General features: G+C 41.4%; 1 protein-coding gene across 1 annotated transcript in view; it reads right to left on the reverse strand.

Annotated features, from left to right (window-relative positions):
- Window positions 1-17,650, reverse strand: part of LOC144494663 (uncharacterized) — a 112,888-nt gene that overhangs the window by 36,057 nt on the left and 59,181 nt on the right. Inside the window, exons 14-15 of the mRNA XM_078213866.1 lie at window positions 11,622-11,707; window positions 2,024-2,111 (exon numbers count right to left, since the gene is read on the reverse strand). Of these exons, the coding sequence (XP_078069992.1) occupies window positions 2,024-2,111; window positions 11,622-11,707 (174 nt within the window). The remainder of the gene's footprint in view (window positions 1-2,023; window positions 2,112-11,621; window positions 11,708-17,650) is intronic.

Consider the following 17,650-nt stretch of genomic DNA (forward strand, 5'->3'; position numbering starts at 1 on the left):
GGCTATAAAACCCCAGGTCTCTCTGCTCTTGTTATTCCTTTAGGATTGTATCCTTTAACTTATATTGCCTTTCCTTATTCTTCCTATAAAAATATATCATTTCACACCTCTCTGTATTTAATTCCATTTGCCACGTGCCCATCCATTCCATCAAACTATATATGACCTTTTCAGGTCTAGATGTTCCTCAAGTCTAAAAAGCAACCATTCACCACCACTCTCTGTTTCCTGTAACTCAGCCAATTTTGTACCAATGCTTCTGTTATCCCCTTAATTCCATGGGCTTCAACTTTACTCCTAAATATGTACGTGTCCCCACCACCTTCAGGGAGGGGAGAAAATTAGAGGGAAAAATGCTTCCTCTGGCCCATCTGATACTGATAGATGCATTCCTGGATTACAATTTCTCTGGAAGTGCTTGCTGGAAATCTGGGTGAGGTCAGGGCTCCCTTAAATATTTTTTGGCCATTTATGAAAATTTGTGCAGAAGCCTCAACCTGTGCAACTAAATTTCCAATAGCTACTCCCAAGAAATCCACTGGATCCAACTGACCTCTGCATTGAATTCCTGACATGGACTTGATCCTGAACAAAGATACACTTTTGTTCAGGATCAAGAAATATTCAGGAAATATTTATTATTTTCTCCCATTCCCTGGCTGTGATCTCTCAACACTTTACCTATCTTTGGCTGTGAGAGCAAACAAACAACCTGTTTGAGGCTCTTTGCCAACAACATATATGGGACCTGCTAAGAGATGCTGTGACAGATGGAAGGCGTTAACTAACACATTCAAATTCAACAACAATGGGGAGCTTTCTGTTACCTGAAACCCACAAAGAACCAGAAAAATAAACTAGTGGGTCCAATAACTTTGATGGAACATAGCCACAGGCAAGAATTGAGGATTTTAAGCCAATTAAAGGATTTGACCTGCAGTGTTTCATATGTCTGAGCAATTAGCTTAAAACATTATTCAGGGCTGTCAATGACCTTTACAATTAAAAATATTGCACTTTTCCAGAGGTGCATTGCATATATTTCTCCTCTCCTGATATCACTAACTGCAATAGAGGTGCAATATATCCCTGTTTTGTTACCAAATGGCCATTGCTCATATGTGAGCACCATGTTATTTGACTATGATGGCCACCACAGTTGAACCCAATCCTGTTCTCACCTTGCATCCATAGAGAAGCAATTCCAGAAAGATTTGCTAGATAGCAACCATAAACATAGAAACTTGGTCAATCCTTAGCCCTTGCTGACCAAACCATGTGGCACCAATTGTTACATATCCATTTGGAGGCTAGATGATTCCGCAAAAAACAAAGATATCAAACATTGGGGAATTGTATGACAGAGTGCCCAAAATGTGGTACATTTATCCACTCAACCAATGGACCAGTTTTTTTTTACTAGTTTTCTGACACATACAGAAACCCAGTTTATCAGTTTTTAAACCAAGTGACAGAGAAATCCACACAGGTCCCCAATAATGGATCATGTACCCTCTCTCCATAGTAACAGACTCCCAGTGATGTTAGGATTAGGTTTGCAAGAACCTAGCCCCAAAACTATGACCTTCCTCGTGTTGTGAAATCTCGCCCCTCAGGGGCCCAAATCAGAGAAAACCTGATTTACAGCACTCCCAATTTTCCAGGCTTCAATCAGGAACCCCATAAAACAGACAGACTGGCCTCCACCCCATTACTATGATCTTTGATCCTTTTGAGCAAGTCTCTGAGCTGGGAGCAGGGAGAATTGTACCAATAATTAAATTAATGTGCCTTTCCACTTAGCGTGTGGATTTGATTTATTTTATTTATCATGGCATATAAAATGTAAGTTTAGAAAATTGACCCCCGCAGGGAACTATGCCCACCAATTGTGCATATGGGGAATTTGGATGCAGGTCTCACCCTTGAATTACTCGTGAGCAAAGCTCTGTGCTGGGAGCATAATTTCGTAATTCTGTCCCATAACATTTTTATGAGCACTTACTGGAACCATGAAACTTACTTGGTTGCCTGTCAGATGGATTTATTAACTTCATTGCCTTTATGTCATTAAATTCCTGCTCCTCATTGACTCCACCGAAAATGTAAAGCTGAAAGAAAGAGCATTTTCTTTCTCATTCATTTCTATATTTAACATAATGATGGCATTCAAAGGCAATACATTTAATCCTCAATAAAAGCAGAAAATGCTGAGTCTGAACACAAAACCTCTTTCTTTTCAGATGTTGATTGACTTTGTTGATTTTGTTTTATTCATTGACTAAAACATTTTTAGAATTTTGAATAGAAGATAAATTAGGCAGTAAATTGTTACTACCAAGCAATTTGCTCCCAATCTTACAGCACAGTCCCTGTCACATGCAGACCAGAAAGGTTATTACACTGCCATATAAAAGTAAGATGATGCTTATGCCAGAGCAATATACAGTCAATGCCTGTCTGTCTACGAGACATCCATTTCAAGGCAAAAGACCACAGAACTAACAAGCCACAAAACACCATCAAACAAATGAAAATGAGCTTATTCCTAAAATAAACAAGAAATCCCAATGTTCCTACTGAAGGCATCAGTCCTGTTTTCTAGAGGCTGGTTGACTGTTAATCTCAGAATCCACAAGTGTCCTGACAGAGCTGAGGCTAAATTAGCTAGCCCCTGAATACCAGCGTAGAAACTTGTGATGTGCAATTATCCTCCACCCATTCATTGCAATGCAGGCAGCATACTAACTTTTGTGCTTCAGCTGATTGAATGATTTCAGCATCGAGAGTGCTAAGTGTACTGGTAACTGGTCAAACACATCAGCTGGGAGCCAATATCATGAGTTGCTAGCACCACTTAAAGCTAGCTTGCACTGCTCAAAGCTAGCCAGTACTCCTTAAAGGGAAGGGCACCATGGCTGGGGCAGGTGTTGGCAATCATGTAGGAAGGGACCTTATTGGTGAAACACTGAAGAATGTTACAACATGGGAAAGAGTGGATTCCAAGGTTTTTGAACTCTGAATCAAAAGCTTTGGTGGAGGAGATAGAAAAGAGATATGTCCTGTAATTTAAATCTGAGATTGATAAAATTTTGTTAAGAAACAGCATTAAGAGATATGGGGCTAAGGGGGAGATTGGAATTAGGTTGCAGATCAGCAACGATCTAATTGAATTGCGGAACAGTGTTGAGGGGCTGAATGCACCCCCCACCCCCCTTTGTTCCTAGGTCCTATGTTCCACATGTTCAGAAGGCATGGGAATTGATATCCATGGAGGTCAATTCCAATTATCATGCCTGAGGACATGGATGCAGTTCTGCAAAAAGTTCAATGTACTCAAACAAGTGGTCAAGGTGAGTGAATGCATCTTTAAATGTCATATCCTACCAACAATTCGCCTCAGAAATCACATCGTCATCACTCACCACGAACAATCTCTACTAATCAGGACTCATCCCTATACTCCATGACATTCTCACACACTTGGTCCTGCCACAAGCCTTGCATTCACATCCCGTTGCCTATACACACTGTCAGCTATTTCAGCCTAATCCTCATCCCAGTTCTCCTCTGATTTAACAACTGTGGATGGTGTAACCAGGCACCTCTTACTTTCCCCTCACTGCATCACACCTTTGCTCTCTTCTTTCCCGATTATATCCAAGAACTGTAACCTGGCCAGGCAGTGGATGAACAACAAGAGCACAATGATAATGAAGACATGTCATCACTCGATACCACACTCACAGCTACCAGATCTCAAACTATATGGAATTTAAAAGATAGCATAAAAGCAGGAACTAAGCATGATGAGACAGTGAGCACATGTGGCCTGCACACAGAGCAGGGGGCAGGGAGGGCTTGTTTGCCCAAGAATTTTATTACAGGGGATTCAGGTGAGTACTTCAAAGGGCAACTGGCAGAAGAAATCTGTTGGGTGTGCACAATTAAATGCTTAGTGCATTGGGAAGCCTGTCAAAAAGTCAGAGTTTAATGTCAATAAACATGGAGGAGTCAGGCACCAACTTGGCACTGAGTTTTACACAGAACAATCCTTTCAGGGTACAAGTGATAGCCAACTTTGTACACTTCTGGACCCATGATGCAGGATCTGATGGCTGAGGACGCAGTAGCCATGCAATATCTGAGTGCTACAATGAAAAGCATGCTGATGTGCAAGGTCAGCTTGCTGCCATGCAGACTCAGACCACTGCCAGCTTGGCTGTGGATTACAGTTTGAAAGGGGCTTTTAGGGCATCAAACAAGCTCACGAAGTTGTCCTCTATCAGATTATTAGAACTGTTGAATGCCGGTTGTAGGGAATGGCAGTGGCTCCTTGGAGCAAGAACTGCTGTGCTCTCCTAGAATCATAGAATCTCTTCAGTGCAGAAGGAGGCCATCTGGTCAATCAAGCCTGCACCAACAACAATCCCACTCAGGCCCTATCCCCATAACCCCACGTATTTACCATGCTAATTCCCCTGACACTAAGGGTCATTTTAGCATGGCCAATCAACATAACCTGCAATTCTTTGGAGTGTGGGAGGAAACCAGAGCACCAGGAAGAAACCCACGCAGACACAGGGAGAACATGCAATCTCCACACCCGAGGCTGGAATTGAACCTGGGTCCCTGACGCTGTGAAGCAGTAGTGCTAACCACTGTTCCACCGTGTTGCCCAGTGTCGCTCCTCGGAAGATAGCATTTGTCCTCTCACCCCGCCAATCTGTCATGCAATGCCCTTGCTGTTGCCTGTCAGCCAATCAGACTGCTGCCACTCATGCCAAGATGCTACTGTTCACGGCAGGGCCTTCTAGTCCCAGAGCTGCTCAAATTTGTCCCCTAAGATCATCCGCTGTTGTTTCTATTGCAGGTTTCCACTAGTCACTCATGCCACAGCCATGGGAGTAGTACAGCATAGCAACAGTAGGGCTGGCACAGGTACATGGAAGAATGTACAACCAGAAGAGAAAATGCTGGAAAATCTCAGCAGGTCTGGCAGCATCTGTAAGAAGAGAAAAGAGCTGATGTTTCGAGTCCAGATCACCCTTTGTCAAAGTTAAAAGGCATAGAAAGTGGGAAATATTTATACTACAGAGTGAGGGAATGAAAGATGAGTCATAGCCATAGACACCAGGGGAAAAGACTGCTAATAGCTGTCCAGGGAGAGAATAAAGGGTGTGAATGGCCAAACGGCAGAGAAGCTGTAAACTGTGACAGATGAAAATGTTGGGGGAGGGGGGCAGGGGAAAAGATGGGACAGAGGTAGAATGTAGAAAAGGGGAAGCGGGGGACGAAAAGGTAAGCGAACAGGGATAAAGTAGGGGGAAAGGGGGGGAGAAAAATGAAGAAAGACAATAAAGAATTGAAAGGTAGAGAACAGTAAAAAAAATAAATAAAATAGAATGAAAACAAAGAGGTCGAGGTGGGGTAGAGCAAATCATCTGAAGTTGTTGTATTCGATGTTGAGACTGGAAGGCTGTAAAGTGCCTAGCCGGAAGATGAGATGCTGTTCCTCCAGTTTGCATTGAGCTTCACTGGAACATTGCAGCAAACCAAGGCAGACATGTGCGTATGGGAGCAGGATCATGTGTTAAAATGGCAAGCAACCAGAAGGTCAGGGTCCTGATTGCGCACAGACCGAAGATGCTCAGCAAAGCGATCACCCAGTCTATGCTTGGTCTCTTTTTTAACTTTTTTACGCAGAAGGTAGTAGTTGTATGGAATTCACTGCCCTAGTTGATGGTGGAGGCAGAGACCCTAAACTCTTTTTAAAAAGTACCTGGGTCTGCACCTTAAGTACTGTAAGCTACAAGGCTATGGGCCTGGTACAGGAAGGTGGGATCAGAAACCACTTGGATGTCCTCAAACTGACATGGACAAGATGGGCTGGATGACCTCCTTCTGTGCTGTAACTTTTCTATCGTTCTATCCTGTACAGCTCTGCATGGTCTGAGTTCATTCTCTTGGTCATGCTTTATCTCAAGGGGATTGCTTACAAGTACATTCACCTGGGGCATTATTGACCCTGACAATCACATTTTAATTTGATGTTTTTAAGTTTCCTTTGTACTTTGATTTCTGTTCGGGCTGTTCCCCCTCCTTTTGGGCAGCTGCCCCTTTTACTTTGTCCCGACTTAATCTGAGTTTGTTTATTTGGTTTGACCTAAAAAGAGGGCAACTGACTTGTGCAGAAGCCTTTTTAGTAATTTAGCACCTGTGTCTTGAAATTTGAAACAACTATAAAAAGCACCAAATGCTTGTAGAATTGGAGCCTGAAGAAATCAAGCAGCAACTAGCCTGTAAGTAGCTGATGTTATCTTTAAATAGCACTGCTGTGGGTTTCTTCCTGCTGCTGAATATAAGTTCTACTGTACAGTATTAATTGGGATGTTACGTAGAACACTGAACTCCATAATGGCACTGTTGGTGTCAATCAGAATTTCACATTTATTATGCCTACACAGCACCCTCACTAATATGACAGCAGGCACAATTCACTCCCACAGCCTCTAAGTGCCATGCCTTTCCGAAGCCCTAAGGGAACCCATAATGCCCAAAAAAGGACACGGACAACTAAATTTCTCACCCTACATACACAGCAGACTCTGCTAACCCTGTAAGGCCTAAGCATTTGGAAACAACTTTCCATAGTGAGATGGATAGTTAACTGTCCAGATTTCATCCAGACTTGTAAGAGAAAGAGCCTAGAAGCTGCTTTAAAGAAAAACAAATGTAAATTAAGGAGATTTCTGAAAGCAGTGTAATTGTTAAATGAAAAGTCTAAGACAGCACACAAATAGCAATTAACCACAAAAGCATGGACAACCATATCAATTTCACTTCTTCTGAAATTGATAAAATCACAAATTATTCAGAAGGTTGTTACGATCTCGGTCAAGACCTGTAGTTTTTTTTAAAGGAATATATCCAAAATCAAGGAAGTTTGGCTAAATAATTTAGCCTCACTATTTTCAGGGTCTTTAACCTCATTCAAATTCCTGTACACCGAACACATGAATTATCCTCCCTCTCAATTAAATCCGCTTTATCCTGTCTAACCTTATAAACCAGATTTCTAGTTACCATGGGACAATCCAGGATGTTCCTCCGCAAAAATCTGTTTCTCTCACCTCAATCCGCTCTCGGGGATGTTAAAGCCATCAAACCTGCCAACTCAATAACCAAAAGAGAAAATGCTGAAAAATCTCAGCAGGTCTGGCAGTATCTGTAAGGAAAGAAAAGAGCTGACGTTTCGAGTGCAGATGACTCTTTGTCAAAGCCCTAGCTTTGACAGATGCTGCCACACCTGCTGAGATTTTCCAATATTTTCTCTTGTGGTTTCAGATTCCAGCATCCGCAGTAATTTGCTTTTTTCTGCCAACTCAATATCCAGCATGAAATTCATTCCTTCAATAGCTAAACCAGGATCAATTCCCATAGTACTAATTCCATTTACTAAGTCACTTTGTAAATTAACTTTTTACAAGGGAGTACATTCATAAATTCCATGAATACACCCTATCAATATTTTTGACAAATCAGATCATCAGCCACCATCAATGACTGAACTGCCCAGCATCTCTCAAAATAGTAATCTGTTTACTCGCTTTGTTGGAAGGGTAAGGAAATAGAGATAAAACATTAGAGACAAAACCTCCATAACATGCAGTAAACTGACTACATCAATATCCATGGAAGAATCACCTTGACTTTGCTGAGCTATGTCCACCATTCTCATAGTTTCTGAGTGAACACTTTGCAATTGTACCATTGCTACCATTTTGTCATCTGTTTTGTTTACTGTTAAAGTATTTTCCAAAGACTCCTTAGGTATCCCTATTACTGCCACTGACTTAATATTTAGCTTCCAATAATTCACTTTAATGTGTCCCATCTCACGCAATGAAAATATAATGGTTCTTTTACATCACTTTTATCCTCTATAGTATCATTTTTATTGTTACAGATTTTGCTTTCTCCCTCAAGCCAGAATCTTTTCCATTCCAAAACTTTCTACTGCTATAGTTTCCCAATGAGTTTACAAATGGAGATCTACTGCCCCATAGCTTCCTAGGCATAGGGCAGTATCTTCAGCCTGCACTCGCCGTCTGCGAGATTGCTGGTGGGGGCTCAAGACAAAACCCAAAATTAAGAACCTCGCCGGCAAGATTGCGATCTCTAATTTCTGCTGCTCCTCGCCTGCAATGTAATCAGGTTCATGCCCAAAATGGGCAAGAATTTAATTTGCATTCATTTCAACAAATTTTAATCTAATTAAAGACCTCCTCGCCAGATCTTATCCCCTCACTAGATTTTCATACAGCGAGGTTTACAACAGGTTCACCCAGATGTGAACCGGTCATGGGGATCCCACCAGAAATACAAAGGTTACGATAGCCCCCGGGGGAGAGGAACATGGCCAGGTAGAGCCCTGGCACTGGTTAGCACTGCCAGGTTGGCTGTGCTAAATCTGGCAGTGCCAACCTAGCAATGCCAACCTGTGCCAGGGGGCACAACGGTCACTGTGATCAATGGGGATGCTGGCGATGATTGGCAGGGGGAGGGGTGGTGGGGAGGCCTATTTGGTTCCCAGCTCTAAGAGTCCCCGCCTCACCAGAGTGACAGCACAAACTACGCCCACTTTTTTTGGCAGTCAAAGTGACAAGAGCTGGAGAGAAAACTGGCCAGGTAGTGCGGGAGAGTTCCACATCAGTTTTCTCACCAGAACTGACACTCTGCCAAATTCTCATAAGGTTCCACTCAAAGTGTACCCATCTGTCAGAATCATAGCTCCCCTTATTTTAGAAATCTTATGGGCTTCCAGGTGTGATCTATTATCTATCTATAATATAATATCTTTTAGGATAGTGTTTTTAAATTCCTCCATTACTATTATTTCCCTCACGTTTTCAAAAGACTTCTCTAACTTAATTAACCAAAACCACTGGGTCAAACAACATTGCTTTACTCCTAGCAATTTCTACAAATGTTTGATGCTGTTTCTTTCTCAGAGTCCAAAATTTGAATTGATATGCTTCAGGGATAGGGTCACAGGCATTAAATACTGCAGCTATTACGGTTTCGTAATCATAAGACTTTTCATCTAGAAGATTTAAATAAGCATTCAATGCTTTTCCTACAAACATATATTTTTCAGAAGAATGGTCCACTTCTCTTTTGACCATGTTAGTTTTGTAGCAATGTTCTTAAAGAACACAAAGTGTCTTTCAACTTCTTCTTCTCTAAATTTAAGCACAAGGCAAGTATTCCTTGCTAAATCAAAGTCCAGAGATGAATTCAAATCATTGTTCAATCTGTCTCTAATTAAATTTCAAACTTCTGCATTTCTCTCAGACATCACACCCTCATCAACTCAGTCCCAGGACATCACTGACTGATTTCCTCGGGCCCAACCATCTTCAGCTGCTTCATCAATGACCTTCCCTCCAGGATAAGCTCAGGGGTGGATCTATTCACTAATAACTTTGCAGTGTTCAGTTTCATTTGCAACTCCACCAATAATGAAGCCATCCATGGCACCAAGGCTTGGACAACATCAAGGCTTGGGTTAATATTTGGTGAGAAACATTTGCACCAAATAATTGCCAAGCAATGACAATTTCTAACAAAAGAGAATCTAACTACCACCCCCACCCACCTTTGACATTCAAATTACTATTGTTGAATTTCCCACCATCAATTTCTTGGGGGTTACCATTGACCAGAAATTTAACTGGTCCAGTCATATAATTACTGTGGCTCCAAGAGCAGGTCAAATGCTGGTAGATCTGTGGTGGGTAATTCATCTCCTGTCAAAGCCTTTCCACCATCTACAAGACATGAGTCGGGAGTGTGGATGAGTGTAGCCCCAATAACACTTAAGAAGCTTGTCCCTGTTCAGGACAAAGCAACCTGCTTGTTTGGCATGCCGCTGGCCACTTTAAACATTCACTCCCTCTACCACTAGCGCACCATGGTTGCAGTGTGTATTGTCTACAAGCTGCATTGCAGCAATTTGCCAAGCCTTCTTCGCTAGCACCTTCCAAACCTACAGATATACCACCAAGAAGGACAAGGGGAGTAGACATGGAAACATCACCACCTGCAGGTTTCTTCCAAGTCTAATCTTGCTTGAGTGGAAATATATTGCGATTCCTTCACTGTCACTGGGTCAAAATCCTTGAACTCTTGACCTAACAGTATTGTTGGGGCGGCATGGTAGCACAGTGGATAGCACTGCTGCTTCACAGCGCCAGGGATCTGGGTTCGATTCCCGGCTTGGGTCACTGTCTATGTGGAGTTTGCACGTCCTCCCCGTGTCTGCGTGCATTTCCTCCAGGTGCTCTGGTTTCCTCCCACATTCTGAAAGACGTGCTGGTTAGGTGCATTGACCTGACAGGCGCCGGATGTGGAGACTAGGGGAATTTCACAGTAACTTCATTGCAGTGCTAATGTAAGCCTTACTTGTGACTAATAAATAAACTTAACTTTGTTGGTGTACTTCCACCCACATGCACTGCAGCAGTTCAAGAACACAACTTACCACTACTTTCTCAATGGCAATTAGGGATGGATAAAAAATGCTCGCCATATCAGAGATACCAACATGTCATGAACACAAATTTTTTAAAAAAACATAAGCTAGGCAATTGCTCATTGTGACTTTCTGATTTTCCGTTTTTTCTCTTTTTTACTTTAGCAGTGTCCTGCACTCTTGGCCTTGGAGGATGTATCTTTGCATCTCAATGAAAAACTGACAGGGTAGGCTTTTATTTACTGTCTAATTGTAAACTGGATATTGCAGATCGGCCACTCATTATTGATATTGCCAAGTTTTCATTTCTGACCTGTAATGCTAGTTTAGACCTTGGATGAAAAGTTGAATATCTAGCCAAAAAAAGACATAATACGGTACTGATTTTCCAAACAAGACATTAGTAGGTTTAAGGCCGAAAGTTACAACACATCCCACTATTCAGTTATGCTTCATAAAAGATGGGATAAGTGAAATAGAAACATGAAGTATAGGAGACTCATCATGCTGCAACAGGCTCTCTGAAAGAGCGACCAATTAGGCTATTCCCTCACTCTTTCCCCGTAACCCTACAAATTTATTCTTCTTACGGATACATCCAATTCCTTTTTGAAAGTTGTGATCCCTTTTAGGTAATGAATTCCAGATCATGACACCTCATTGAGTTATATGACATTCTCCACATTTCCCCCCGGAATTTTTGTCAATTATTTTAAATCTGTGTCTGCTGTTTACCAACCCTTCTGCCAGAGGAAGCAACTCTCTATATAAAAAACTGTGTTGTACCAAAACCTATTCTAAATTTTCAACACTTCTTTTATAGTCTTGACCTTGTCTGCTCATAAGAGATTAATCCTTAACAAACAAAACAAAGTCTTTTTCGGCACGTTTTCTGTTCTATGATTTTGGGGCAAAAATGATACTGCCTATCTCAACTATTACAAGTCAGCTGATTGAAATGTGGCACCCAATGGAGAGAGTTCTCTGGTTTTAATTGCATTATTGAAGGTCAGACAGCACTTTGAAGGGGGAAATGGGAAAAATTGAAAGGGGAATGTTCAATATGTTTGGCTCCTGTACTTACATGACTATGAAGAACAAATGCTGCATGGTTATGCCTACGTGCAGGGGAAATTCCAACATATAAAGGCATCTTCCACTTCATTTTTGCTGTAATATAAATGGTGTTAACATGAGACTCACTTCACCTCTTAACCTGTACCAGAAAAGCTAACTCTAAAGTCCATTGCAAAAAATGATCTTTGTGTTTATAATAAAGGCATATTAGATTATTTATCTTTGTTATATTCTTCCTCATTATTTTGGTTTGGTTTATTTTCTACATACAAATGAATAGATCATCATCAAAATTGAAAGGATCATAGCCCTAATAGACCTTAATAGACCTGAAATTTTGTTAGGTTCTACTGACGTTGACAGGAGATAGTTGGAAACCCCCAGGGAGGGGAGACGGAAGGGGGGAGTGGGAAAGGGTGAGGTGGGAGAGGAGATGTGATTACAAGGAGATCAAAACTGGGAATTAAATATTCAGGGGTATGTGACTTTTCATAAGAACAGGCAGGAAGGAAAGGGTGGTGGGTAGCTTTGTTATAACATAATGAAATAAGTACAAGAGCAAGAAATGATCTTGGACCAGAAGATGTAGAATCCATATGGGTGGAGGTAAGAAATAACAAGGGGAAGAAGACACAGGTGGAAATAATCTGTAGAGAACCTAACAGCATCTATAATGTAGGATGAAGAATAAATAAGGAGATAATAAGGGCATGTAAAAATGGCAGTACTTTAATCATGGGTGACTTTAATCTTCATGTAGATTGGGAAAATTAAATTGGCAGAAGTGGACATGGGAAAGAGTTCATATGGTGTATTTGTGTTAGTTTCCTAGAGCAATATATTGTGGATCCAACCAGGAATCATGCTGTTTTGGATTTGGTTATGTGTAATGAAGCAGATTTAATAAAATATGTCAGAGTAAAAGATCCCCTTGGAAACAGTGACCATAACATGGTAGAATTTAGCTTGAGAGTGAGAAACTTGGGTCAGAAACAACCGTGTTGTACTTAAATATAGATAATTATGTGGGAATGAGGGCAGAGTTAGTTGGAGTGGACTGGGAAAGGAGTTCAGCAAGAAAGACAGTTGATCAGCAGTGGCAGACATTTTGGCTCATGACTCATAACAAAGATATATTTCAGTGAGGAAGAAGGCTTCTAGGAAGGGGATAAATCAACCATGGTTAACCACGGAAGTTAAGGATAGTATTAAACTGAAAGAAAAAAGCATACAGGCCATATTCTTACTACCTCATCCTGGCAAGGCAGTAAGATTGGGTAGGAGGCAAAAAATGAGAAACGCACCCAGTTTCTCACCTCCCCCAATCTTACCGGCCCTGTTTTACCAGCGTAACTGGCTTCAAAAAGGGCCCAAAGCCAATTTAAATATTAACAACATGCTTAGCCAGTGGAGACTAGATACAATGGCCTTGCCAGGAGAGATCGGAAGCCATTGAAGCACCCCCTGGTGGTTGGGGCCAGGGCTGGGCAATGTCCATGGGGCACTCTGGCACTTCCCACCAGGAACCATAACAGTGCCAGGGCAGTGTCAAGGGAGTGGGGATGGAGGGGCAGCACACACTGTGGAATAGAGCTATGACAGGGGGAGAGGGAAGGGAGGGGAAGTCTGCTGGGATGGGAAGAAAGGGGGTGGGGGCGGAGGTCTGAAGAAGGGGTGGCGATTGGGGTGGGTAGGAGGGAACTCTTCAGATGGGGGTGATCAGCTGGGGGCAGCAGTCGGGTGGTGGCGATGTCCGTGGGGCTGATTGGTGGGTTAGACTGGCACATGAGGTGATCGGCATGGGGGTCCCGATGTCCATGGAGCAGGTGGTTTGGGGGCGGGGGGGGAGCGGAGATCTCCCAGTACACTGGGAGATCGGAGCATCTGTGCAATGGCGCCCCTAGAGCTCAGCAGCCAGCTACCCCAGTGAGCTCATACTCCACCACCCTTTCCAAGAATCATAAAATTCTGGAAAAACACCAGAGTACTGGAAAACTGCCAATGTAACACCTTTATTCAAAAAACGACGGAAGCAAATAACAAGTTACTATAAGCCAGTTAGCTTAGCTTCTGTCACTGGGGAAGTGTTAGTGTTCATTATAAAGGATGTAATAACGGAGCATTTAGAAATACATAATATAATCAAGCAGAGTCAGCATGGCTTCACGAAGGGTAAATCATGCCTGACAAATTTATTAGAATTCTTTTAAGTGGTAATGAGCAGGATAGATAAAGAGGAACCAGTAGATGTAATCATTTGGATTTCCAAAAAGTGTTCAATAAGGTACCATACAATTTAGAAATACATAATATAATCAAGCAGAGTCAGCATGGCTTCACGAAGGGTAAATCATGCCTGACAAATTTATTAGAATTCTTTTAAGTGGTAATGAGCAGGATAGATAAAGAGGAACCAGTAGATGTAATCATTTGGATTTCCAAAAAGTGTTCAATAAGGTACCATACAAAAGGCTACTTAATTAGATAAGAGCCCATGGTGTTAGGGGTAGTATATTAACATGGATAGAGGGTTGGTTAAACTAATAGAAGACAGAGTAAGAGATGCATTTTCAGGGTTGCAACCTGTAATTATTGAAGTGCCACAGGGATCTGTGCTGGGGCCACCGTTATTTACAATATATATTAATGACTTGGATGAGGGAAGTGAATGCAGTATTGCCAAGATGGCAGATGACACAAAAATAGGTGAGTAGGTAAGTGGTGAGGATATAGGGATATAGCCAGGTTAGGTGACTGGGCAAAAGCTTGGCAAATGGAATATAATGTAGGACAATGTGAAGTTATGCATTTTGGAAGATATAAAGGAGATAAATATTATTTAAATGGAGAAAGACTGCAAGAAACTGCATCACAGAGGAATTTGGGGGGCCCTCGTGTATAAATCACAAAAAGCTAGCATGCAAGTTCAGCAGGTAATTGGGAAGGTAAATGGTATGTTGGTCTTTATTTCAAAGTGCATGAAATATAAAAATGTCTTTCTAAAACTATGTAAGGCACTCGTTAGATCACATCTGGCATACTGTGAACAGTTTTAGTCCCCTTATTTAAGGAAAATTATACTGGCATTAGAGGCAGTCCAGAGAAGGTTCACTGGGTTGATCCCAGGTTTGGAAGATTTTTTTGAGGAGAGGTTGAGTAGGTTGGGCCTGTACTCATTGGAGTTTAGAAGAATGAGAGACGACCCTATTGAGACATATAGGATTCTCAGGGGTTTGACAGGGTAGATGCTGAAAGGTTGTTTCCCCTTGTGGGAGAATCTAGGAACAGAGGGCATAATCTCAGAATAAGAGGTCGCCCATTTAAGGCAGAGATGAGGAGGAATTTCTTTTCTCAGAGGATAGTGAATCTGTGGAATTCTTTACTGCAGAGAGCTGTGGATGCTGGGTCGTTAAGTATGTTCAAGGCTGAGATAGACAGATTTTTAATCAGTAACGGAATCAAGGGTTATGGAGATAAGCAGGAAAATGGAGTTGAGGATTATATCAGATCACCCATGATCTCAGTATATGGCGGGGCAGACTCAATGGGCCGAATGACCTACTTCTGTTATGTATAGTTACTACTTTTAAAGCTAAACAAGGGGTCAAACACAACTTAAACATTTTTAAAAATTCATTCATAGGCTCTGGGCATTGCTGGCTGGAGCAGCATTTATTGCCCATTCCTGAGGGTCTTTAAGAGTCAACCACATTGTTGTGGATCTGGAGTCACATGTCATACGGACCAGGTAAGGAAAATCAATTTCCTTCTCTAAAGGACATGAATGAACCAGATGGGTTTTTACAACAAACGTTTCATGGTCCTCATTTGCCTTTTAATGAATTCAAATTTCACCATCTGCCAAGGTGGGATTCAAACCCAATCCCCCTGTGTTTCTGGATTACTAGTCCAGCAACAACACCACTATACCACTGCCTCCCCACTAAAGTTTTGTGACACTATAATGTTATTTTTGTGAGCAAAATACAAAGTTTAGATGAAAATGTAACCGGTTATTTTTTATATTTCTATTTATTATTTTAATTAATTGAAAGCCCTATAATTTAATTGTATAGTTTATGGAAAGGATCAAGGCCAACAATGAATAATGAAATGCTGTATCCTCAATATTCTCAATTATTCTGGAAGGACTCTGATACTTTATATTTCATGATAAGCAGAGGTCTTTGGCTGCATATTTGTAAATCCATATGTAAACTATTGCATTTGCTTTTTCTGTTGTGCACCTCTGCAATAATTCAATCACTTTCCCATGATCAGCCAGAATCATGCCGGCAACTGCATAGTCCTACCACAAGATGGAGCTTCATATGCAATGAAGTGCAGATTCCACTGTACCTATTTCATTAACACACTCCAAAGAAAACTTATTTTGTCCTAAATTCCCACTGACAAATACAAATCTACCAATATTTTTAATGTTTATTTATGAGAAATATCTAGTCACATTTTTTTCAATGATCTTATTACATTGTTAACTGCTAATTGAAAAGTTCTGAAACCAGATTGAAATGCCAACATGGTCCACTTGTTCATGGCCTGTTTATTTGTTTTGTTCTGTGAATGGTTGAATTAAGGTGGAGAGAGTTCACACAAGAACACAAGAAATAGAAACAGGAGTAGGTCACCAGGCCCTTCAAGCCTACCCTGCCATTCAATAAGACCATGGCTGACCTATGCCGGCCTCAACTCCTTTTCTGTGGCATTTCCCCATAGCTCTCTATTCCTCGATCTATCAGATAGCCCTAATGTCCGTTTGAATCTGGTGCTAAGTCAGGGAATCTCTGAGCATCCGACAGCAGTAATGCTATCAAGCAAGGTAAGCATTCTCACGGACATCAAACCAGGAAGTAAAAGCCACCGAATACCTTCACATTTCATTTAAATTCTACCAATAGTGAAATAAATGATTGAGACATGCACACAGGATTAAGTTAAAAGCTAAAATTTCATGAACAAGCTTTCAAATACTAATATTTCAAAAAAGGTGTTTTATCACAATGGAGAAATTAGACATTCAACAAATATAAAATTATTCCTTCAGAAAGTATTCTTTCAGTGCACCCTAAAAACCCAGTTGTACCTCATTCAACAAGGTGCAACATTTTCACGGGTTTTGCCCAGGAAGACTAATAGCATAACAGTGAAAGTTCTTGTTAGTTCAATGATTTCTGAATGACCGCATTCTGGACAGATCTCATCAGTACGCCCTTTGGGGATGCGTTGAATCACTGATAGCAACTTTAGGATTTTTGTATTTTTCTGCAAATATGTGAACTCCAGAAGTTGCTATCAGTTTCAGAGGAGTAATCCCAGCAAACTCTGGTGATTTTGTCACCATTACTACCACAAAATACTTGCCAATGTTTATGAAGTCATTGCACATTAGAATTACTCTCTATCTATGGAACAAAAGTATCACAACATCAGGTTAGCAGCTTGGTTAGTCCTGGGGCTAACTGAAATTGAGAACAGTGATAAAGGGCCCTGAATACCAATGGTCATGTTGATAGGGGTTGGCCTCATGGTTAATGACTGGGTTACTACATTGAGGGGATAGATTTGTTGAACAAGTCTCAATAACATGCTCAGGCTTCCTTTTCTTTCTCTAATTTCAAATGAAGGTCAAACTTCATGGGCTGGATTTTCATAATAGACTTGGGAATCGCAAGTCTGGCCATTTCCCAACGTCACATTGCCAAGTTCTTACGCAAATGCTATTTTCATGGTTCAGAATCGGGGGTGGGTTGGTGACATGGCAGCCATCCCTTGCACCAGTGCTGATGAGTATGTGGGTTGAGCGTGGAAGAAGGTGTATCCCATCCTGGGCCCAAAAGAGGTGCTGCTATGACACCATAATGGATCCTCTACAGATATAGAGGACAGTGAAAGGGGGGGCTGACGTTTGACATGTTGGCACTTATTGTCATTGCTCATTTGACCGATGGCTGAAACATTGTAGCTGGCAGAGTTGGCCCATTATGAGCACTCCCTTAATGACCTCTCAAACCATTG

The sequence above is a fragment of the Mustelus asterias genome, chromosome 6 (assembly GCF_964213995.1).
Source record: "Mustelus asterias chromosome 6, sMusAst1.hap1.1, whole genome shotgun sequence".
Classification (NCBI taxonomy): domain Eukaryota; kingdom Metazoa; phylum Chordata; class Chondrichthyes; order Carcharhiniformes; family Triakidae; genus Mustelus; species Mustelus asterias.